Raw genomic sequence first — 24,274 nt, forward strand, 5'->3', positions numbered from 1 at the left:
GGCGCAGCCCGGGTTCCTGCCGGCACCTCTACCTCCACACCTCCCGGCAAGCAGAGGGAGGCAGCTCCGGCCTTAGCCAGCCCAGAGAGGAATCCCACGGTGCTGTGGCGGGCTGAAGGGCTCCTCAAGCGCCGCCAGAGTGGACACCGAGGCCGAGGAGGCGCTGAGAATGAGGGCTGCTAGCATATTGTCACCTCTCAGTGTCACAAAAACCTAGTAAGAAGAACCTTTAGTGTCAAACATCACACAGGGTAAGATGTAGACTGAAAAGAGGTTATTTGACTAGAATCTACAAGGTCTCTGATGATCTTAATGAAAACAATTTCGAAAAATAATGAAGGCAGACAATTAATTATAGTAGATGGAGGAGTGAATTTGGGTTGGGGAAATAGAAAAGATACATGTAGATTATTTTTTTCCAAAAATGCTGGGTATAAAGAGAAGTTCTTTTGATAATTTGTTGTAAAACATTGCCCCTTTCCCTTTTGTGTGTTCCCCACCACTCCCCTGCTGCCCCCATTTTCTCTTCTCGGCTAATACAGTTCTATTTTAACATCTTAACCCACCCAGTCAATGAACAGGGATAATCTAGGCACACTTGGGAATTGTCCCTGTCAGTGTACCAGCGTTTATTAATAGAAGACTTTGATTCAGCGTTATTCTTTGGCCGCTGAAGGTTTGTTTAGTCACCCTTTTTGGGTGCCTTATTCTTATCTAATATTATGTTATTTTAAAAAAAGTTAGCTTTGAGATTTTTGAAAACAAAAACTAGTTGAAAAATGAGTAGATACACTATGAACCGTTAACATACGTATGTTTAGTGACCTCACTAGATAGGTTTAGACTTATTTTAAACATACTCCTTCCCGTAATTAAATCACTAATCCAAGTATATATGAAGACTTAGTTATGCTTATTGTCTCTGAAGGATCCTTTTCTTTATTTTCTGCCATCCAGCTTCGTGTTCAGTACTTTCGTCCTATGCTAGAATTCACCTTCTGCTTATTATTGTGTAAGGGCTGCTATTCTTACTACAAAAAATTTGTTGCCAGTATTTCTGTTGCTATGGCTGCTGAACTGCTGCTTTGTGCTCTAAAAATCATATTAAGCAAGGTTCCATTTATCGTTGGATTAATTATTAGAGTATGTACTCTTAACTACTTTGAAGGCATTTGACGCTGTGCTTTCCCGCTAACTCTGCTCTGATATTTCCACAGGATCAATGTGATATTTTTTCTATGGCTATACTGTCCATCTCTTTCTTGCCTCCTAGCCACTCAGAGAAGCCTGGTCTCTGAGTAAATTGTGGCTATTTACAGAATTTCTAAGGCTTCACTTATTCTATTGCTTCCTCTTAGCTTTTTGTAAAGGGTAGTTATATACCTCTTAAAGGAAAGCTTGTTGGGGAAAAATAGTTTAGTTACATTTAAAACAAAAACCATTTCTAACTTCCATCACATGCATACTTAATTTACCACATGCACACATATGAAGATATATCTACCTTAAATAATCATTAACACATATAAATGATCGCCAGTATAACACATAAGACATTGCAATTTAGCTTTTCTATTCCAATAATATACAGTGGGCCTTATACCAATAAAGATAATTGGTTTTTTAATTGCACAGTGGGTTTCTAGTTAAAGATTAATATTCTAACCCTCTTTCAAATATACTCTAGTCTAAACCCTTGATTTTAACTCTATTATAGGGTTAAGTCTTCTCTGCTTCTGTCAAAAGCCAGGCTAAGGCAAATTCATCAGGGAAAAACAAGGCTGGAAAACAAATGTAAACTTTGTACTCTTTGAACCTCTTTAAACTTTATCCCTGTATTAAATTTGATCGCAAGAAAAGCTCAACATCTGCTCTTTACAAAGTTACAATTTCGTGGTGAAGCCTTTGGCTTTTTTTCTTTTTAATGAAACTGCTTTCAAAGGCAAGATCCATTATGTTGCTCAACACCCTCCGCAGAAAGAGCCTTGCGACAAATACCTCTCAGAACTGAGGATCAGCAAAGAGATGTTTTGATGAATTAAAGTGTTCTTCTACTAGGCTGTGAGTGCTATCCAGCCCATTCTATTTTTGAGTTTACTTGGCTGTTCCAAGCCTACTATGAAGCCTTGACCTCTACTGCTATAGCTTTTCTCAGGCAATGTTACTGTTAGATAAAAAGCAAAGTAGTAGTTTAATCTTTCTATTCTTTGCTAGCAGTTCTTAATCTTATTTTCTCCATTCTATAATTCTTATTTTTTTGGTCACCTGCTTTAAATGAAGAATAAAGAATATTTACCTTTTTAAAGCCTCCCATTTTTAGTTAGAATTTCTCAAACCCTGACCTTTTTCCAAATGTCTGTGGCATCATCTCCCTTTCCTGTCCTGACACTATTCTTGAACACCATTAGAAAAATAGGCTAAAAGAATATTTTATAGAAGTTCCTTCCTAATCTGTGTATATAAAAATCTATGATTAAGATTTTATGTATCAGAAATATTAGTAGACTAAAAGGTAGTTTAGATATATTTAAGCTGATAGCTTGGTTCATTTAAAATAAATTATTCCATATGATGCTAACACACAATTTGGTAATTTTTGTTTGTTTGTTTTTTAAGGCTCTACCTGAGTAATGTGGGTAAGAAAATGCCTAAATCATGTAATCAGTATTTCCAAGTTTATTAAATGATATGATTTATATGGATAGCAATCAGTTGTCTGCTTAAATTTGCCTTATTTCAATTTCTAATTTAGAAAAGCAGTGTTTGTTATTGGTGATTAATAACCAATTTGTTATTGGTGATTAATTTAAAGGATCACAACATTTTTAAGCGAAGTCAAATTTTATGAGTCAGAAAACTAAAAGTTTTTAAAACAGATAAATGTGGATGTCAAATTCCAATTCTTCATAATTAGAATGTGGTCAATGAATGCATTTTTTAACGTTTGAGAAATGCATTAAACCACTGATTTTCTCAATAACTTTTCACTAAAGAAAGGAGTAATATGCCTAAGTGAGTATTTATTATTGCTTTTTTTTTTTTTACAACAGTTCTAACAGCACTTATTCTTCTGCAGTAAACAGAAGGCCTGTAATGTGACTGCCCATCATTGTAAAGATGCTATAATACTCAATACTCTATCTTCCTTTCCATCTAATTTGAAGGATGTCAGCCCGTTCTGGCACTGAAGAAGAATGACAATTAGTTTGCTTTTTGACTATGATTACTATCTTTCTGCTCTTAAAGACTTCTTTATGATTTGCTTACATTTGATCTTTAGAAGGAATTGCAAACTGAATCCAGACACTGGAAGGTGCTCTGAAGAGGGGGAACCAAAGATGGGGACCTGCATAGGACTGAATAGGCCGGCATATGTAGGATTGAATCAAAGGGCAAGAGTGAAAGTGAGAGACAAATTAAGAAAACTCTTACTCAAATTGTCATGTCTGAAGTTCTGGGACCAGTTCACCTTCTAACAGTATTGGATAGGGCTTCTGCATGGCTTGCTTTAAGAGAAGTGACATTATATGAACACAGACAAACTTCAGCATTTGCTGGAAATAAAAAAAATGCCAGACTAGATTTGACATCAATAAAAAACATTAAATTCTTTCCTCACTTGAATCACCCTATTCAGTTCGACTTGTGTATCAAACAAAGACTGTTAATACCTCACTTCCATAGTCACTGAATTCTTTTACTATGATGAATGTTTGCAGTTAAACTCTATTTATATACTTGCTTAATAAGATTATGGAAAATTACTCAATTTTTTAATTGATTTTTTTTTTCAGACTTGAAAAAGTCTAAGCACATTGATTATGGCCAATTGAATGCATTATGCCACATTAGAGGACAACACAGGTAAGCTTTTCATGCATTTCTTTTTCTGTGATTCAAATGAATATGAGTATTTTTGTTTTAGGGATAAAGTATAGTAATAAACCATTGCTGGCTCTCACAGGTACCTGATTTATCACACAGATAAAAACAGTTGAAAACCTGGAGGTTATTTCTTCAGATTGAAGGGGCAGAATATATATGTCATACCTTAAGGAAACAATTTAGTGTGAAACAAACATAACTCATCCCTAGCTGGCCCTTTCTAGGACTTAAAAAGCAGTCATAAGGGGAAAAGCCTTAAGTGGTTGAAAACACACATACTGAGTGAAGTAAGTACCTGAGCAGTGAATAGGGAATGCCTCGTTGAAATATACTGGAACCAGAGAACTAGGAAATATCACTGTTCAAAGCTCAGGATTCCTAAGATGTGTAATACTTGAAGATTTAGTTTTAAAAGACCTATTTCCTTGACAACTCCTTTCTCCAAGTGGGATTTTCGGAATTATAAAACTGGTTATTTCCTTCCATATCCATCAGTGTCCATCCACCCTCTTACCTTCCTTCACTCATCCTTCATGGGACTGCTGAGGAATGCCTTAGGTTTGCAGAGTTTTCTCTCTCTACTTTAAAACATCTCCAAGTCACATCCTTGTACTTTGCAATCCATTTCAAATTATTTTTATATTGTTGTCTGTCTTCTCATTTCTTCTTTCTCAGAGAGAGAGAAGGCATTCAACTTTGATATTGCTTGGATTTCTGTCAAGAGGGATCATTTTCCCCTGTGCATTGCTGCCTCCTCCTCGCTCCCAGTGCCTTTCGACATAGAGTAAAGAATGAAGTCCACACACTCCCGAGACCTATTGCCTGGTGTGAATCCTGTCTCAGCCTCTTACCCTCTGTGTGACTTTATACTGCTTACTACATTTCTCTGCCTTGGTTTTTTCATTTGTAAAATGGAGATAACAATAGTACTCACTTTAAAGGGTTACTGGGATGATTAAATGAGCCTAATATATGTAAATAGTGTCTGGCACGTAGGGTTCCAGAAGTGTTAGTTATTTTTATTATTGTTGTTATTCAGAAAAGCTCATCCAATATTTTAAGTGTCTTGAAAAATGTTACCATCCAAGCTTTGAATCTATCTTATATGTTGGTCCCTTTTCTAATGCATGAGAAGCTAGTCAAGGCTTTTGGAACTAAATGGCCTTTTTGTTTTCATTTTCCTTTTGCTTTCTGGCCCAGACTCATTTCATTTTTCAAAATACTTCTAGATTTTTTTCTCTTGGGGGATCATAATAAGAGAGATTGAATCATCTAGATCTAGTTCTGTCAAAGTATCCCCTCTAAATAAATGTGATCAGCCTTCCTCTTCCTGGATTGAATCATTCCTCTTGGGCAGTGTCCTCTCATGAGACAATTATCTCATTCAGGTCCAGTCTGGCTGTACTGCCTGACTCCCTCTAGTAAGTCTTATGTTTACTGTGTCTTCTGTTAGAAACCCAAATCCTGAAATTGCTGGATGTGTTCTTTTGGAGCACTGGTACACACTAGGGGCCTGAGGGAACAGGTTTTAAGGTATGTGCATATTGGTTTTGCATCATTCTATTAGAAATACAATATATAGTTACAAATACAAAATCAGATATGAAGATGAATATTTACTTGGAATGAGAATAAAATTACAACAAATTAATAAAAGCTTGGAAGTCCGGTCCTTTTTCTCCCTTGACATTTCTTTTTTGTTTGTTTGTTTGTTTGAGACGAAGTCTGGCTCTGTTGCCCAGGCTGGAGTACAGTGGCGCGATCTCGGCTCACTGCAAGCTCCGCCTCCCGGGTTCACGCCATTCTCCTGCCTCAGCCTCCGGAGAAGCTGGGACTACAGGCGCCCACCACCACACCCGGCTAATTTTTTTGTATTTTTAGTAGAAACGGGGTTTCACCGTGTTTGCCAGGGTGGTCTCCATCTCCTGACCTTGTGATCCGCCCACCTCGGCCTCCCAAAGTGTTGGGATTACAGGCGTGAGCCACTGCACCTGGCCGACATTTCTTTAGACAGTTTACCAGAAATACATTCACAGGATTTATTTAAAAACTTCACAATTCAAGTGATTTCAACAAATTGAGAGGAAATTTAGGAAAAATGTATTTCTCCATATTATTAGTTCTTTATGTATTATAGATGAAAAGTGACCAATAAATTACACTTTTCCCCTATAGTAAAAATAGGAAGGCTGAGAATTAAATGATTCAAGGTTTTACATTTTTGTACATGAAACTCACAAAAGGCATTAGTTTTGATTCTAAAAAAGTTTCTTCTATTAGAATAAGGGCAATAGGTTGGTATATTATCCTAGGATTTTTTTATTGAAGATAAAATAAAAAATTAATAACAAAGGGAGGATGATGTCACTTCAGATTTTTAAATTTTTGAGTGCAAGATTTTTCATCCTAGTAGACTACAAACTCCATGAAGGCAGATTTGTTTTATTTATTTTAGTGCTTCCAACTCCTTGACATTTGGCATAGAGTTCAATGTTTTGCATTGGATTTTATTCTGATGTTCAATAGAAATAAATATCTTCTGATGATTCAAAAAAATGTACAAGACTTTTCTGTGTTGATTATAAATAAGTTAGGATAGATTCAGACTTACAGTTTTTCTTTTTAGTATTGTCTGGAGAGCGAATTCTTTTTAAATATTACTTTTAATCAAAAAATCTTAATTATATGCATATCTGTGGTAAAATGTTTTTGTATAAGTACACAATGTGAAATAATTAAATCAAGATGATTAACATATCCATCACTTCTCTTACTTTTTTGTGATGAGACATTTGAAATTTGCTCTCCTGGCTATTATATAAACAATATATTATTATTAACTGTAGTCACCTGTTGTGCAATACATCTTAAAAACCTTTTACTGTTGTCTAATTGAATCTTTATACCCTTTCATCAACATCTCCACATTCCTCCCCAGCAACCTAGCTCCTAGTAACCACCATTCTACTCTCTGCTTCCGTGACTTTCATGTTTTCAGATTCCACCTCTATGTGAGATCATATGGTATATGTGTTTCGGTGCCTGCTTTATCTTACTTAGCATAATGTCCTTGATGTTATTCATGCTGTTGCAGAAGAATTTCCTTCTTTTTAAGACTGAACAGTATTCCACTGTGCATAAGTACTACATTTTTTTAAAGCCATTTATTCATTGATGGACGTTTAGGTTGATTTCACATTTTGGCTCTTGTGAAAAGTGCTGCAATAAACATGGGAATGTAGATATCTCTTCAACATATTGATTTCAGTTTCTTTGGCTAGATACCCAGAAGTGAGGTTCCTACATCATATGTAAATTCTATTTTTAGTCTTTCTGAGGAAATGTCATACTGTTTTCCATAATGGCTGAACTAATTTACATTCCCACTAACAGTGTACCTGTATGAGGGTTCCTTTTAGTTCAGGTCCTCATCAGCACTTACCTTTCTTTTTGATAACAGTCATTCTAACAGATATGAGGTAATATCTCACTGTGGCTTTAGTTTTCATTTCCCCATTGATTACTGCTATTGAGCATTTGTTATTTTTTTTCATGAACACATTGGCTATACATATGTCTTCTTTGGCAAAGTATGTGTTCAAAAACTCTGTCCATTTTTAATCATTTTTTTTTTCCTTGCTACTGAGTAGTTTGAGTTCCTTGTATATTTGGATATTAATTCCTTATTAGATATATAGTTTGCAAATATTTTTCCCATTCTGTAGGTTGTTTCTTCACTTCGTTGATTGTTTCCTTGATTGTGCAGAAGCTTTTAGTTTGATGTAATCTCATTTGATTGTTTTTTCTTTTATTGCCTATGCTTTCAGATCATACTCAATAAATCTTTGCTCAGACCAATGTCGTGGAGATTTTCCCCTATGTTTTATCCTAGCAGTTCTATGTTTAAGTTTTAGATCTTTTGTATTTAATCCATTTTGAGTTTATTTTTGTATATGGTGAGAGGTAAGGGTCTAATTTCATTCTCTGCTGTGGATATCTGGTGTTTTAAAGCACCACTTGTTAGAGAGACTGTCCTTTTTCCATTGTGTGTTCTTGGCAATTTTGTCAATAATCAATTTATTATAACTGTGTGTGTTTATTTCTGGGTTTTCTATCCTGTTCAATTGATCAATGTGTCTGTTTTTATGCCAGCACCATACTGTTTTGATTATACTAGCTTTATAATATATTTTGAATTCAGGGAGTGAGATGCCTTTGGCTTTGCTCTTTTTGCTCGAGACTCTTTGGTTGTTTGGGGTCTTTAGTGGTTCCATACAAATTTTAGAATTGTTTTTTCTATTTTTGTGAAGGTGACATTGGAATTGTGATACAGTTTGCCTTGAATCTGTATATCACTTTTGGTAGTATGGACATTTTAACCATATTAATGGTTCTAATCAGTGAACATGGATATCCTTCTATTTGTGTTTTCAATTTCTTTCATTAGTGTTTCAGTATACAGATCTTTAAACTTTTTTGGTTAAATTCACACTAAGTAGTCTATTTTGTTGTTGCTATCGTAAATAGAATTATTTTTCTAGGATTTTTTTGGGTGGTTTGTATATAGAAGCATGACTAACTTTTGTACATTGATTTTGTATATCCTGCAACTTTACTATATTTATTTATTCTAATAGCTTTTGGTGGAGTCTCTAGGCTTTCATACTTATCAGATTCATCTTGTCTGCAACTAGAGACAGTTTCCCTGCTTCCTTCCCCATTGGGCTGAATTTTTTTTTTTTCTTTCCTTTGCCTAATTGCTCTGGCTACGACTTTCGATACTATGTTGAAAAGAAGTAGTGAAAGTGGGCTTACTTGTCTTGTTCTTGATCTTAGATGAAAAAATTTCAACTTTTCACCTTTGAGTATAGTGTTAGCTGTTGGTTTATCATATATGGCCTTTATTATGTTTATGTACATTCCTTCTGTTGAGAGTTTTTATTATAAAAAAGGTCAAATGCTTACAAAAACTATAACCCATGAATACTTGAATACTTATAAAAATTATCACCCATGAACAGCTTTTAGTCCAAAGTTCATTTATAAATTTACTGTCAAGCATTCAGAATTCTCCAAAGACACAATATTATAGAATCACAGAATTGTAGAACAGGAAGTCAACTCAATCCTCTAGTGGAAACTCTTTAACCTAAATATGATTGTTAATCATTGTTCTTTAAAACAAAAAAGCTAACTAACAAAGTCATAGAGTACCCAATTTTCCTTAATTGGCTCAAAATATATCGAAATGTTATGCTTTTATAATAAAGAGGAAAATAACATTTTAAAATTTATAGTAATTAATGAAAAATTTAAAAATTGAGTAATTGTTTCTTTCTCACTGTTTCAGTACCTTTAATTAGAAAAGTATTAAGAGTTTGATACCGATAATTATGATAATTTTAAGGAGGTTCCTGGAAAACCATAAGGCCTTTAGAGTATATTCATTATTAATTTTTGTTTCAAAATATCTTACTTTCCTCTTTCTTCTCTTTTTTCACTCACAGGATGTTGGTGAGAACCTTTCTTTTTCTTAATGAGAATGTTTTGATAATTCTGTTGGCTTTCCAGACATAATTAGACATGTATTTTTGTCTTAAAAAATAAAGAAATGAAGAAATAGAGGACTTTTATTTTTATGGATATAAAGTTTGAAAGAGAAAGGAAAGGTAGGAGAGCTTTAAAAAGATGGTTTATGTACACATAAAAGAAATGATCTGAGCTTTGAGCCATTAAATATTGCTTTGTCTGGAATGAAGCCATTTTTTATTTTGAGGTTTCCTCTGATGACCACTAGCTGGCACTGTCAATCCAGAACAGTCCTGTCTTTTGGGATGGCTGAAAATGTGGGCAGAGATTGGTGGGATCTTACATTTATTCAATAGGTTGTTAACATTTATTCAATAGGTTGTTAATTCAAGGCATGCCTATTAATCATATTTTACCTAACGTGTACACTCTTATAGCCAATTGTTTAGGCAAGGTTTTCTACCTCGGGAGGTACCTTCACTAGGGGGCATTTGAAATGTACAGATATTTATAGTTATTACCATGACTCAAAGGAAGTAGGGATTTTAAACCTTTAGTAATGTACAGTAAAATCTTGCACATTGTCCCAACCAAAATGTCAGTAGTTCTCCTTCTGCCATCCTCCCTTCTTCTTAAGGAACACTGGTTTAGATGATATTATCTTAAACTTTCTCAAATTAGAGGAGCTGCTATAGATAATTGCTAAGATTTCATTAACCTTCAGATTTCCCTAGATCTTGATTTCAGAAACAAACTCATTCTTTCCTGGAAACTCACTTTCTTTCTCTATTTCTATACATATCACTACAGTTAGACTGTAAACTCCTGGGGAAAAAAAGCAACACTATTTGTTTGGTGCACCTGAGAATTTTTATTGCTTATTTCAGTGCATGATACATAGGTGACATTCAAAAAATACTTGTGGAAGGCCTGCATTTACCCAGTAATTAAAGCATGAAAATCTTGCAGGCATGTTTTGTTACCTTTTCTCTTTATTTCTCCATGTGTAATAATTAGATTCTACTGCTCCATTGTATCTCTACTGTTTATCACTCATTTTTTAATCTACTACTCCACTCTAGCTTTTATTACCTGAATCCAGGACTACCAAACTTCTAAGTGGAATTACATTCTCAAATCTCTTCTCATCTTAATTCTACATTTTGTACTAGAACAAGTTAAATCTATTTTATTCACATGTTTTAATAGATTAATTTTTGAATACTTTTGGCTTTATAAAAAATTTGAGTAGAAAGTATAACTTCCACATATACCTTGACCCCTCCTTCCTAGTTTCCCATATTATCAATATCTTGCAGAAGCATGGTAAGTGTGTTGCAATTTTTAGCCAGTGTTGATATATTACTATTAACTAAAACCCATTTACATTAGGGATTACTGCTTGTGTTGAACATTGTAGGGCTTTTGACAAGTATATAATGACGTGGGTCAACCATTCCATGTAATGATGTATGTTCAACATTACAGAATAGTTTTACTACTCTAAAAATCTTCTGCTCCATTCCTTCTCCCTCCCTTCTCCCTAGCCTCAACCCCTGACAACCACTGATTTTTTCCTATGTCTCCATAATTTTGCCTTTTTTAGAATGTCATATAGTTGGAATAATACTGTATATATTATTTTCAGATTGCCTTCTGTCTTAGTCTGTTTTCTGTTGCTGTAAAACAATATCAGAGATTGGATAATTTATAAAGAAAATAAATTTATTTCTCACACCTCTGGGGGCTGGGAAGTCAAAGGGCATGAGACTGGCATCTGTCAAGGGTCATCTTATGGTATAAGGGTGGAAAGCGAAAGCAAGCTTTTGAAAGATAGAGAAGATAGAGAAAGACACCAAGGACTAGACTTGCTTTGTATCAACTCTCATGATAATTAACCTGCTAATGTGTTAATGGCATTAATTCATGAGTCGTACCCTCATGACTCAATCACCTTTATTAAGCCCCACCTTACAACACTGTGGCACTGGGGATTAAGTTTCAAAAGCATGAATTTTGGGTGGCACATTTAAACCACAGCAGCTTCCTTCACTAAACAATATGTATTTAAGTTTTTTTCTCTGTGTGTGTGTGCGTGTGTGTATTTGGCTTGATAGCTCATTCCTTTTAATGCTGAATAATATTTATTGTATGGATATACTAATCTACATATATTTGTGTTTCATGCTTAATTTTTATTTCATGAATTTATTGTATGGATCTACATATATATTGTGTGTGTGTGTGTGTGTATGTATGTGTATTTGGCTTGATAGCTCATTCCTTTTATTGCTGAATAGTATTTATTGTATGGATATACCACGAGTATACCACATATTGTATTCAAATACAATATGATATATCTTTTATATACAAAGACCACACACAAACATAAATCTATAAATTAAATATCTACTGGTTCACTGAAACGTATATAAAGACACAAAAAAGGCTAAAATAATATTCACTGATTTAATATGGGTTTTCTCTGAGGGTGATGAAAAAATTCAGTGTTAAGCGATGGTCAGAATAGTGGTCAAAATAAAATTCAAAGTAACTTATGTTGTTTTCAATTTTACAAGAGATTTTTCTGTTGCATGTGTACTCTTTGAATTACTAATTTAAAAAGAAATGAGTACACAAATTCAAGATTTACTATAAAGCTACAGCAATCAAGACTATGTGGTATTAGCAAAATAGACAAATGGATCAATTAAACAGAATACAGAGGTTATGAATAGACCCACACAAATATGTCAACTGATCTTTAACAGAGGAGCAAGCCAATTCAATAGAGAAAGTATGGATTTTCAATAAATGATACCAAAACAACTGGATATCCATATCCAAAAACAAAAAATTATGTGTCTAGACAGAGACCTTACATTATTCACAAAATTAACTAAAAATGGATCATAGACCTAAATTTAAAATGCAAAAGTATAAAACCATATAAGATAACAAAGGAAAAAATCTAGGTAACGTTGGGTTTGGTGATGACTTCTTAGGTAATACACCAAAAGCATGACTGATGAAAAATAAAATGATTAAGCTGAACTTCCTTAAAATTCAAATCTTCTCCTCTGCTGAAGACACTGTTAGAAGAATAAAAAGGCAATGCAATTTACTTATGTAACAAACCTGCACGTGTACCCCTGAACCTAAAATAAAAGTGAAAAATAAAAATAAAAAATCTGGTTTATATACCCAATGGAATACTATTCAGCCCTAAGGAAGAATGAGATCTTGCCATTTGCCACAACATAGATGAACCCAGAGGCCCTTACGTTAAGTTAAATAAGCCAGACACAGAAAGTAAAATACTTCTTGATCTCACTTATATGTGAAATTAAAAAAAAAATTGCAAATACAGAGATAGAGAACAGTGGTTACTAGGGGCAAGGGTGAAGGGAGGAAATGGGGAGATGTAGATCAGAGGACACAAAGTAGAATATATGTAGGATGAACAAGTGAAGAGATCTAATACACAATATGAGGACTATAGGCAATAACATTGCACTGTATTTGGGATTCAAACTAAATGAGTAGATTTGAGCTGTTCTTGCCACACACAATAAAAATGGGTAACTATATGAAATGATGGATATGTTAATTTGCTTCCCTATAGAAATCTTTTTATTTTCTGTATGTATTCTATAACATCATATTGTACACTTAAATTATACAGTAAAAATAAAATTTAAAGATACTAAAAATATATGTAATGTTCAATTTGAGATTTTCCACTTAATTCTTCAAGTTTGATTGGCTATTCCTGATAGTCTCTTGTTATTAATCATCATTGTGATTCCCTCCTTTATTTTCATAAAGATCTTATATATAACTCTTTTATATTTTATATCTAACATAGGGTAATTTATAGGCTTAGGGATATAAATCTGATGTTGTTGCTGCTGGCTTGCACTTATGGCAGCTTATTTTTCCAGGTGATCTTTCTGTGAAAGATTTGCTTATTAGCATGTAGTAGTAACATGTGGCCTAAATTATGAAAAATTCTTCAACAGAAAATTTATGTCTATCTCTTCCTAGACTCAGTGTGCACCATCAAGCTAAGCTACTCCATTCTCCTTCAAGAGTCCTTCCACAAAGATGGCTGGGCTCCCCTCCTTGTTCCTCGGTCATGGCTCAATTCCTCCCACCCATGCTCCTTCGTATCAATGACTGCCTTTAGAACACCGTACCCCTCCTCTCTGCCCATTGCTCACATCTCAAGTATCCACTCACTTTCCCCCTTCTTTTCTTGCAATGTGGTGGGCCTTGGAGACCTAGGTCACCTTTCATAAGACCAGCAATGCACCAGAAATTTGTTATGCAGGATATGTGCAACAACAGAGCTCTTTAGAGAATCAAGACTGCCATGCTGCAAAAAGCTTGAAGATTTTTTTTCTTTTTTTGCATTTTGGCATGTGTGCATATAAGGTATGTTCTAAGGTGTGTTAGAAGGTGTGTTCTTCTAAGGTATAAGATAGGTTCTACCCTACCAGTATATGAGTGCCAGATATTTCCTTTTTAATAGTTCTGTTCTAATGATCAACGTTTTTCCTGAGTCTGTGTCTAGGTACTTTTTAACAAATCTTTCTCATAACTAGATTTTTCTAGTCTTAATAGCGTTTAACATGACAGGCACTGCATTTATATGTACTGCTACAGGAAGATTTGATGGTGACTCACATTCTTGTCCTTTTTTTCCATTAAAAGTGAGGCTTCTAGCCCTGTGATTTTAATAAAAATTTAAAAACTGTCTGATACCTAAATGCTGTATGTTCTGTACCTGGATTTACATTAACAGTTAACATTTTTACATGCCTAATATTCTATAAACACTGGGTCTGAAGTTTTACTTTTATTATTTCTAGCTACTATAACAATCCTAAAGATAGGAAGTCCCTTTCTAAAGATAAAAAAATAAATGAAAGGTTTAAATACTTCATATAAGGTTACAGGACTTCAGGTTTATGTGCAAATCATATATTGATTCTCAAAATAGGGAGAACTTTAGTTAGTTATTTCAGGGGAAGTAAATTTTTATGACTGATCAATATCTCTCTAAGAGGTTTACATTCAATCTTGCAGTTAATTTTGTCAAACAGATCTTTAAATTTTCCTTCAGTACTTTATGAAAATGAAAAGTTTGAGATTAATGTTAATGTTTAATTGCAATAGCAGGTGGAACTTCTTTGAAAAAATATAATTTTGAAGGCATAAAGTCATTGGCTAATGAGCTTTGTCCATGAATAAGGCTAGAAACTCACATTTCCAAAAAAATTTTAAATAAGAACAGAAGACACTGAACAGTGTGAAACTTTGTAGTGGCCTAATGTTAAATACACTGACATTTATAAAGAATATTTATTTTTCAACTCATATTGTAATAAAAGAATGGCATGCATTATAAAAATGTGTTTATATATGCAATATACATATTATATATAAAATATAGAATCAGCTTAATTCTTATCAAATGTACCTGCCTCTTTTATCAGGATATCACTTATATTTCTTTTAATTTTCATCAAATACGTGTGTAGGTGCTATGATATTTGTAAGACAAATTCAAGAGGAAACAATCTATAAGTGATTCAATATATTCAACTTTTAAGACTTGCCTTAGTTAACTTAAAATGAAAAATGTGAATTGCCTTAGGGCAAACACATAAATACAATTAATCAATAAGCATCTTATTAAAAGCTTATTGTGTTTTCAGACATGTGAGCAAAACTGAATGAGATGCAGAAGAAATATTGCATTAGGGTATTTCTGGCTGCTATAGATAAACACTAAATCTAGTAGCTTTACACAATATAATTTTATTTCTTTCCCACATAATGCTATAAAGGGGTGCTTTTCATTGACAGTTTGTTCTTTTAGTTTAGCAACTCAGGCCTCTACCAAACATTTGCTCTTCAGTCTTATTGTGTGGCTTCCAAGGCCACCTTGTTCCTCTGCATCAAGCTGGAAGGGAAAAGGACCTTGAGAATCTTCTGTGGAAGAATCTTTTTTGGCGCATCCTTCTGCCTTCTCTTTTATATTCCACTGGGTAGAACTCAGCCATGAGAACACCAAGTAGATTAGCCTAGAACAGGGGAAGGGTGATCACTTAAAGCCCTCGGTAGTATTCCCTGACAGTATGACGTGTTCCTTCCTTCCTTCTCTACTAGATTGTGCCTATGATGAGAAATGGAAGACCCTTAATCTTAGAGCAAGACGATTGGAATGTGTTCACTTATTTTGCTACTTTATATAAGCATAGGCAGGTAATTTAAACTTTACATGCATCATTTCCTTATCTGTAAAATGACAAACACATTTCTAAATAATAATACATCCAAATCTAATACAGTCAGTGATTTTATATCTACTTTAAAGGCTTCTGTATGCTCCTTCAAACTTTATCTTCTTTTTGGGCACAGGGCTAGACTACATTTACCAACCTCCCTTGTAGTTAGGGAGACTGCATTTATCTTCAAATATAGTCACACTGGGTGTTAGAGCTTTAACATATGCCTTTTTGGGAGGGGGGAACCATACAATCCATAGCAGTTATTAACATTTAAAAATAAGACATTTTTACATGAGAGTACAGATTTCTGACTTCTGTAGAAAACTACAGGATCTGAACACATTGAACTTCTATTAATACATGATAAAAATGGTCTTAAGGGCAAGGTCACAGGTCCCTCCATGTGGACATGGTCTTTTCAGCTTACCACAGTTCCCACTTTATGATACTTGCTTGGATACGATAAGCATTTAATTTTGTAATCCCTGTATATAGAGAATCCTGAGAGTGCTCTAGAGTTCTGCTGTGTAAACCTATATATTTTGAATGTATTTCCCTTTCATCTGCTTGAAGAAGTTGGAGTTATTTTCTTACAGATGAGTTCATTGCAGGTAAGCTTCAGTGAAGTGGCAACTTCTTTGTCCATGGGTGGTATTTACTCATAGCCTGGTAAATCACGAAAAACATCTTCAGGACAGAATTGAAGGGTCAGATAGGCATTTAGGTCCATGATCTACTCTCCAACTCTACCATAATTCTAAACATTTCTTTGTCTCTGGCATGCTAATTATTTTATGTTTCCCCTCAACTACTTCTATATTCCATATTTAGATACATTTATTTACAGATTTCACATGGTTTTAGACAATAATACTTTTCTGCTGAACACACAGACATATATTGTTGTTTCAACAAGAGATTCAGAAGTAGGAATATGTTCTACATTACATTTTTGGAACATAGAATATACATTATAGCATTACAGGTCATTTAGCGGCTCAATCTGAAAATCATGTCATCTCCAGCTCTAGCATTTGACTCTTCCATTTCAACCTTCCACGTATTTCACTTTTTGGACATACTGCTTTTGGAGACCCAGATCCTAGACACTGAATCCATGTACATTACCAACCACATCTTGGAAATTCTCAAGAATTAGGTGAAGGAGGCAGCTAACTAAGGTTATATACATAAAGTATGTAAGTATAACTAAGGTTATACACATACAAAATGACTTGGGTAAAAGTCTTAGTATTTGGGAATAAATTTTTTAGCCACTCCAAAGATGATCTAACCATATCACAGATTGGAATAGGATTCCAAGTTTTGTAGTATAGGCTGCATATGTCTACACTTTTGTACTCTTTGAACCTCAGCATCTTTTCGGGAACAAAATGGATAGGAGTATCTAGTTAATACAGTCAAATGAGATACATATACATTACTTAGAAGAGTGCCTGGCACATAGCAAGAACTAATATGTTTTATTAATTGAGGGGTAGAATATCCCAGCAGTTAAAATAATGGGTTTTGGAGTCAGTTTAGTTTTCATTTGTACCCTGTATCCTCCACTTCTTAGTTATATGAATTAGGCAAACTATTAAAGTTGCAGTTTCTTTTTGCGCAGAAGGGTCAATAAAGTAACTCAAATAAAACATATTGTCAGGTTATATAAATGTGCAATAATACAAAACAATATAAAAGATCTTAGTACAATGATTCAAATATAACAAGTATCCAGTGAAAAACAGGTAGATGTGTGAAATACATGGTTGTAGAATGTGAGTTCCAAACAAAAAAAATTTTTTTTCTGGGAAGCCTCCAATAAATCAGTGGTCAGATTTTAAAAAGATTTGATGCTTGGTGAATGTATCTCTACACTGTGAGAAAATGAATAAAAATGCCTAATATAGAAAATCACATCATATTGTGTTATTTGAATCAATTAAGTTACATTAAATAAGATTTTTAAATATGTAGAATTTGTCTTGTGTAAAGCATCAATATGGTGTTTTAGGAACATTATCCAAGAGAAGAAAAAGCTGTTATAAATATTTTAGAATGTGTTGTTATTATTTACAATAAAAATGAAAAAGACTTTTTAAAAAAGCCTTCTCTTGAGGATTTTTGTGTTCATTGTCATGTGGCAACTATTGGCTAAGATGTTTGTCAGTGTTAAATTTGAAGTACGATAATTTTTTATACTTATTGAAATAAGCCCTCAAGATGAATGTTTAGCATTTTTTAAAAAATTGACAAACTTTTCATGGTGTTGTCAATGTAAAATTGAATGTGGTGGATTTTCCAGAAACAAATATCATTACCTAACATTTAATGACAATTTGCTATTCTCTGGATCTTGCTTATTGGCATTTTTGCTATTTGCCATAGATCAAGCTGTAGCTGCATATGAGAGTCATCCTGAGGAATATATTTAAAAAAGAGAAACCCACCCAGGGCTCTACTGTTGGAGTTTATGATTATCAATAAATGGATCAGAAATTTTTACTTACAAAAAGCATCTTAGGTAATTTCAGTGATCTGAATTTGGAAAATGCTGATCTTTTGTTGTAACACATCTTTACTTTAGACCTAAAAAATACTGCATGAGATTTTAATACAAGATGGCAAAGATTCAGATAAATATTCTCTCTCGTAATGTAGATGTAAACTATTTTAAATAATTTTAGGGGGATTTTAATTCTGTAGTACATTATATAAAACTTTAATCAATTATAGAAATATGAGTTTTAAAAAGACAACTTCAAAAATTAAATTTGTGACATTGATATTATCATATATTATCATACATTTTGTATTTCTTAAAATGTTTCTCACTGAGATTTGGATATTTTTAAAGCACAAAATATTGATATTTTATATTTTTGTTAGTTACTTCTTAGACTAAATATTCAGTATAGAATTGATACGTATATATTGAGTTAAAAATCTTTCTCTTGGAAGCTGTTATCCTATGACACTTACAATTTAATTTCTGTCTTCTTTTTAAGCCGGAGTATAAGCAATACCTTATCACCTCACAATACATTTATGAAGCAATATCCTAAAGTATTCCTGCACCGAAAAACCAGACTTCCTAAACTTTTCAAACAGAAGGAACAAAGGTAATGATACCTTCTTTTGAAAGCAAGGTTGATGAGTGTGTATGAGTGTGCTTGTGCTCACATAAGTGGAACTCAATACTGAAAATATTTGACCAGTTTCCAGCCCTCTACACTAGGGAGCAGCCAAGGAAACAGAAATTAGTTTGTAAGGGTAAACTCAGTTTTTGTTCAGCAAAAATATGTGTTCACTGCTAAGGATCATATTTATTTAAACTTTTTGTCAAAGAATTGTTACCTTTTACTAATGAATAGCAGTTTTTATGAAAGGGATTAAAATATTCTACAAAGTTTCATGAGAAACTTCCCAATGGAAAGGATTAGAGTGTTTGTGGGTGGAGGATATTTGGAGGTGTGTCGTGTATCAAGGTATAAATGACAAACTCGTGGGGCACTAAAAGGCATTTGTGAAGCCTTTTTTACTTGGCTCCTGCTTCTAGGTGGACCTGTATTGAGATGTGCTTTATGTATTTTTAAAGTCAAAGAATGAGATTACTTAAGGGTGTTGCAGAAGGTGTAACTGTCCTCTCAGTAAAGGATGAAGATGGATTTCCAGATCACATTGTGATGCAGCTCCTCTCAAATTGTCCCTGGGACCAGTGGAACTGTAAGGTTCTTATATCAGTGCAGTACCTAGAAAGGCATTCTCACTTCTCTTTGTTGTTCCTTAAGTATCTTACAGTGGATATGGAAACCTCCTACCCCATACTATTCAAGTAGAGTTGACCTCTTCACATCCTTGGCTACCCCACTGCCGTACTCCCTAATAACTTGTATTGCCATATCTGTAAGACTGTATTTTGCTTGTGTGTTTACTAGTCAGTATTTTTATTTCTGATATTTAACAGAGGGACTGACCCATAATTGTGAGTAGTAGATGTGTGTTGCCCCATGGGCAAACTGCTTACTGGCTGTGTAAGGGAGTTGATCAAGAATATGTTTTCATTTATTTATATCAACAATACAAATGTAAAAATTCAAACAAAATTATTGTAACAAATATGTTTCCAGGGGTTGGAAGATATCAGCATGAGAGACATAGATCTATTTCATTATCCCATACCTTTCTTTTCTTTATAGCCGTAGGGCAGTATTATGTGAAACATATCATATTAGTTGACTGGGAAAAATCTCTGGGAGATGGAGTTGCTCTGCCTTTTCAAGAACAATTCTGTTAAATTAATAAAATCTTATAAAAACAGAAATTCAAATATAACTTTTTCCAACACTGTATCTGTCATGTAGATCAAACTACATCCCTAGATAGTAAGGCTTCCTGGAATGATCATACAATGCTTATACTGTGATTTATCAAATTAACATCACTCTAGAAATATCTAATAAAAATATTTTGTACTTTTTGATTCCAAGTATACTCAATTTCTATTCTAATCTTGTTGATTAGAAAGAGACCTGTAAATGTAGCTCTGTCTATAGAATAAGGGACCAAGAGCCTTTATAGATAGCTGATATGTTCATCTTGCCCCCATATTTATTCATTAATCTACCAGCAGTGGTCTGCTTCTTTAGTTAAAACATTAAACTTTGAGAGGACTATAGGGAGGCACCCAGTGGCTGTCAACATACTTGGAAATGAAATACCATCTTTATATTTTTAAGAAAAGAGACAGACCCCAAATGTGTTTTAACAGTAAAACTGTGGTTTAAATGTGAAAATAAAGAGTGGACTGCCAAATACACAAGAACTAGGAAGATACAGTATACTAATTAAGATTTGTTTAAGTGTCTGAAAAGCCAATAAAATTAGCTTAAGAATCAAGGGGAATTTTAAGAATCACGCTTTAGAAATGTTTTGCTGTAGAGCTAACTTCACCATTAAATGATGACATTGGGACTCAGTTTTCTCTGTATCTCTGCCTCCTCTTTGCTGGGTTGGTTTCATCTTCACATATCATGTAATAGGTCTGGGAAGATCACATTGATTTATTTTATTATTCAGGTGAGAACAGAGGTGTTCTGAAACAGGCCCAGCAGGAGATTCATTGAAACCTCTAATTAAATTATATCATATCCCTGGATTGTCACTGTGCTGAATTTGCCAATCTTGAATTGCATGTCCACCTGAAGAGTGGGGAATATTGTTGACACTATATGAAGCACATGGGATAAGATTAGAAGAGAGAAAGTGGAGGCTCAGAAGAAAATTAGGGGCTGGGCATGGTGGCTCACACTTGTAATCCCAGCACTTTGGTAGGCCAAGGCAGGCAGATCACCTGAGGTTGGGAGTTCGAGACCATCCTGGCCAACATGGTCAAACCCTGCCTCTACTAAAATACAAAAAATTAGCCAGGCATAGTGGTGCATACCTGTAATCCCAGTTACTTGGGAGGCTGAAGCAGGGGAATCGCTTGAACCTGGGAGGAGGAGGTTGCAGTGAGCCAAGATCGTACCACCGCACTCCAGCCTGGAGACAGAGCATGACTCTATTAAAAAAACAAACAAAAAACCCCAAAAAACAAAACAAAATGAAACAAAACCACAACTTAAATTGAATTAAATAGAATCTCCTAAAATATATTAAGAAAATTGTGAATTTTCTTCTTAGCTTAGTATACATGGGTCCCTCATTCAATGTGATATATCTATAGATACCCTGATGATGGAAACTGAGCTTAGGTAAATCCAAGAATCTTTTAAAGGAGTAAAACTGATGAGGAAACTTGCAAGTTAGCAGACACTAAATACCTACACTGTTAACATTTACACTATTACAATTATTCATCAACAATATTTACCTATTATCATTGTCATATTTAACACTATAATTCATTTAACACAAATATTATGTGATAGCTACAATAGCAAATAAGGTACCTGCCTGGCTGTGGGTAGCTGGTGATGCCAGGTCATTTAGTAAATATTGAAGGAAGATAGCTGTCTTCAAGGAGATTAGGAGAAATGCTACATAGAAACGTTAAGTCCGTATGGAGCAAGGCACACAAATGAAAATAAGCAGAAGACCTGGCTGAGACATTGAGAAACAATTCTATTTGAACAAAACTTGAAGAATAGGATAAGAAGAGGAAGTACTGCTATTTTATTCATGGATTGATAAGAAGGTAAATTTTTGGCATATTCACATATGTAGGAAATCAAATAGAGAGGAAGCTGTGTTGTTTTAAAAAGAACACTCAGTTTTGACCCAAAAGACTTGGTTTTGTGTGTTTGTTTCGCTCAATAGCAGAAACATGACTTTTAAGAAAGAAGTCTGTTAACTCACACTCAGTTTTCACTCAGAAAAGGAGGACAGACAATATTGATCCCCTACTTCAGAGTTATGCATTGAAAACACTTTTAAATTGTACTCGTTTTCATTATTATCATGCACTATTGATGGCAGTGATGTTTTATGTACATTATACCATCTGTCAAGAAATCGACCATTTTTCAAATAGATTAAACAACAGCAACAAAAAGATGGAAACTTCACCTTATATAAAGTACCAGTATGTTTAAAGGGGGCTGTGAAATGAAATGATTTCCAAATTCCAATGGCTAGATGAAATGAACAATGTTGTGATTATCATCCTAAGAATTCTATTTTTTTTTTTTTTTTGAGAGGGAGTCTTGCGCTGTTGCCCAGGCAGGAGTGCAGTGGCCGGATCTCGGCTCACTGCAACCTCTGCCTCCTAGGTTCAAGTAATTCTCCAGCCTCAGCCTCCCAGGACTACAGGCTCCCACCACCAGCTCCCACCACCATGCCCAGCTAATTTGTATTTTTAGTATGAGACGAGATTTCACCATGCTGGCCAGGACCATCTGGATCTCCTTGACCTTGTGATCCGCCCACCTTGGCCTCTCAAAGTGCTGGGATTACAGGCATGAGCCACCGCACAGGGCCAATAATTCTTTTTGATGATACTGTACAATAATTGACTTACCTGTTCCCAATAAATATAATGGTCATCTTTTTTAAACAATAACAACAACAAAATGTGATTGCCATTTTGAGCCATCTTTACTCATTACAGAAAGATGGAGCATAATCTCAGATTTACATCTATATCTTATATTTAGAATACATAATTATAAATGTACTAATTTAAAAAAAATGCTAGGGAGTCCTTTTGCTTTCAACCTATTCTATGCTTATTTTAGAACTTTCTTTTTCACAAAAATTATAACTTTACTGTTTTGATATTTTCATTTACTTTTTAATGACAGTCTTGGAAGTATTGTAAAGCTAGATGGTTTCCTGAGAACAGTGCCGTTAAAGTGAATTTGGTAAATAGTTTACATTTTTTAAATGTAATTGTAACTTTCTACACTTGAAAAATTCCTAAATAAATATTGCAGTGATTTTTACCCAGAATATGTAAACTACAGCTCAATCTGTTTGCCTTTGAACATTTACTCAAATTTATACTCTCCAAACTTTATTCTCAGTACTATGATGAGAAATATTTTTAAAATCTGAGAACCCTGGCTTAAGATAGAAAGTCATGATGTTTGTGATTTAAATACATAGAAGAGAAACATTCTGGCATCAAGAAATCTTCTGATTTTGTGTTAAATTGGACAGTATAACCACCCTTTTCTATATTGACATTCAACTCTTTCTTTTATTAATTAATCCAATTATTTACCAAGTAGCTATTATATAGCAGGCACTGTGCTAGTGTAGAGTAAGATGAATATGGTCCTTGCTCCTCTAGAGTTTATGAGTCAGATCTTCTCAAGGGAGATAGCCTTAAGCAATAATCCTGCTAATAATTATTTAAGCACAATTTATCTTCATGAATTCATCTTTCAGTTTTTAGATTAGATCATGAATTAGTCCAGCCTTTTAATTGTAATAGAAATTGGACTCAAAGGAACATTTTAAAAAGTTGCCTATTGATTCACCTAACCTACTGGAGGATGGGAAAAGCCAGCCTTAGAGAAAAGGGTTACAAGATCTGGAGTACTTGTCAAACCTCTACTTCTCATCCCTGCTCATATTTGTAGATTATCCCAATTCTCTCTTGGTGATTGTGACCTTTCTCCGTGTGGCGGGGAACATCGTTACCAGGAGCTTTGAACTTGTAACACCTCTAACACTGGAGAGAAAAAGGAATTTTTTTCAGCCAGAATAATCCTGAAAAAGGATTGAGATTGGCTGCCCAGTGGCATAGAACCTGTTAGCAAAAGAAATGGGGGAGGGGGAGCATCCTGCACAAAGAAGATAGCCACTGTAAACAATGAATGCTTTCCTAGGTGTAAGATACATTAATACATAAAGTCACAGTGATTTAAAAAATTGCTACATTGTTTACTTCAATAAATTTAATATCTACCCTTTAAGCAATAAGAAAAGACATAGATTTTTAATCAATGTGTGTTTAGGTCAGTTTATGTCAGGAGTGAAAAAGAAATGAAGTGGTCTCATTGTCTGGGGTAATACCCAAGGTTTGTTGTTCCACGGCCACGGAAAAC

The 24,274-nt window shown here is 34.2% G+C and overlaps 1 protein-coding gene across 1 annotated transcript in view; it reads left to right on the forward strand.

Annotated features, from left to right (window-relative positions):
- The window catches only part of CNBD1 (cyclic nucleotide binding domain containing 1), a 517,073-nt gene that overhangs the window by 18,208 nt on the left and 474,591 nt on the right, over window positions 1-24,274 (forward strand). Inside the window, exons 2-3 of the mRNA XM_011998293.1 lie at window positions 3,795-3,864; window positions 18,728-18,841. Coding sequence (XP_011853683.1) covers window positions 3,795-3,864; window positions 18,728-18,841 — 184 coding nt within the window. The remainder of the gene's footprint in view (window positions 1-3,794; window positions 3,865-18,727; window positions 18,842-24,274) is intronic.

The sequence above is a fragment of the Mandrillus leucophaeus genome, unplaced genomic scaffold (genome assembly GCF_000951045.1).
Source record: "Mandrillus leucophaeus isolate KB7577 unplaced genomic scaffold, Mleu.le_1.0 Scaffold1155, whole genome shotgun sequence".
NCBI classification, from domain to species: Eukaryota; Metazoa; Chordata; class Mammalia; order Primates; family Cercopithecidae; genus Mandrillus; species Mandrillus leucophaeus.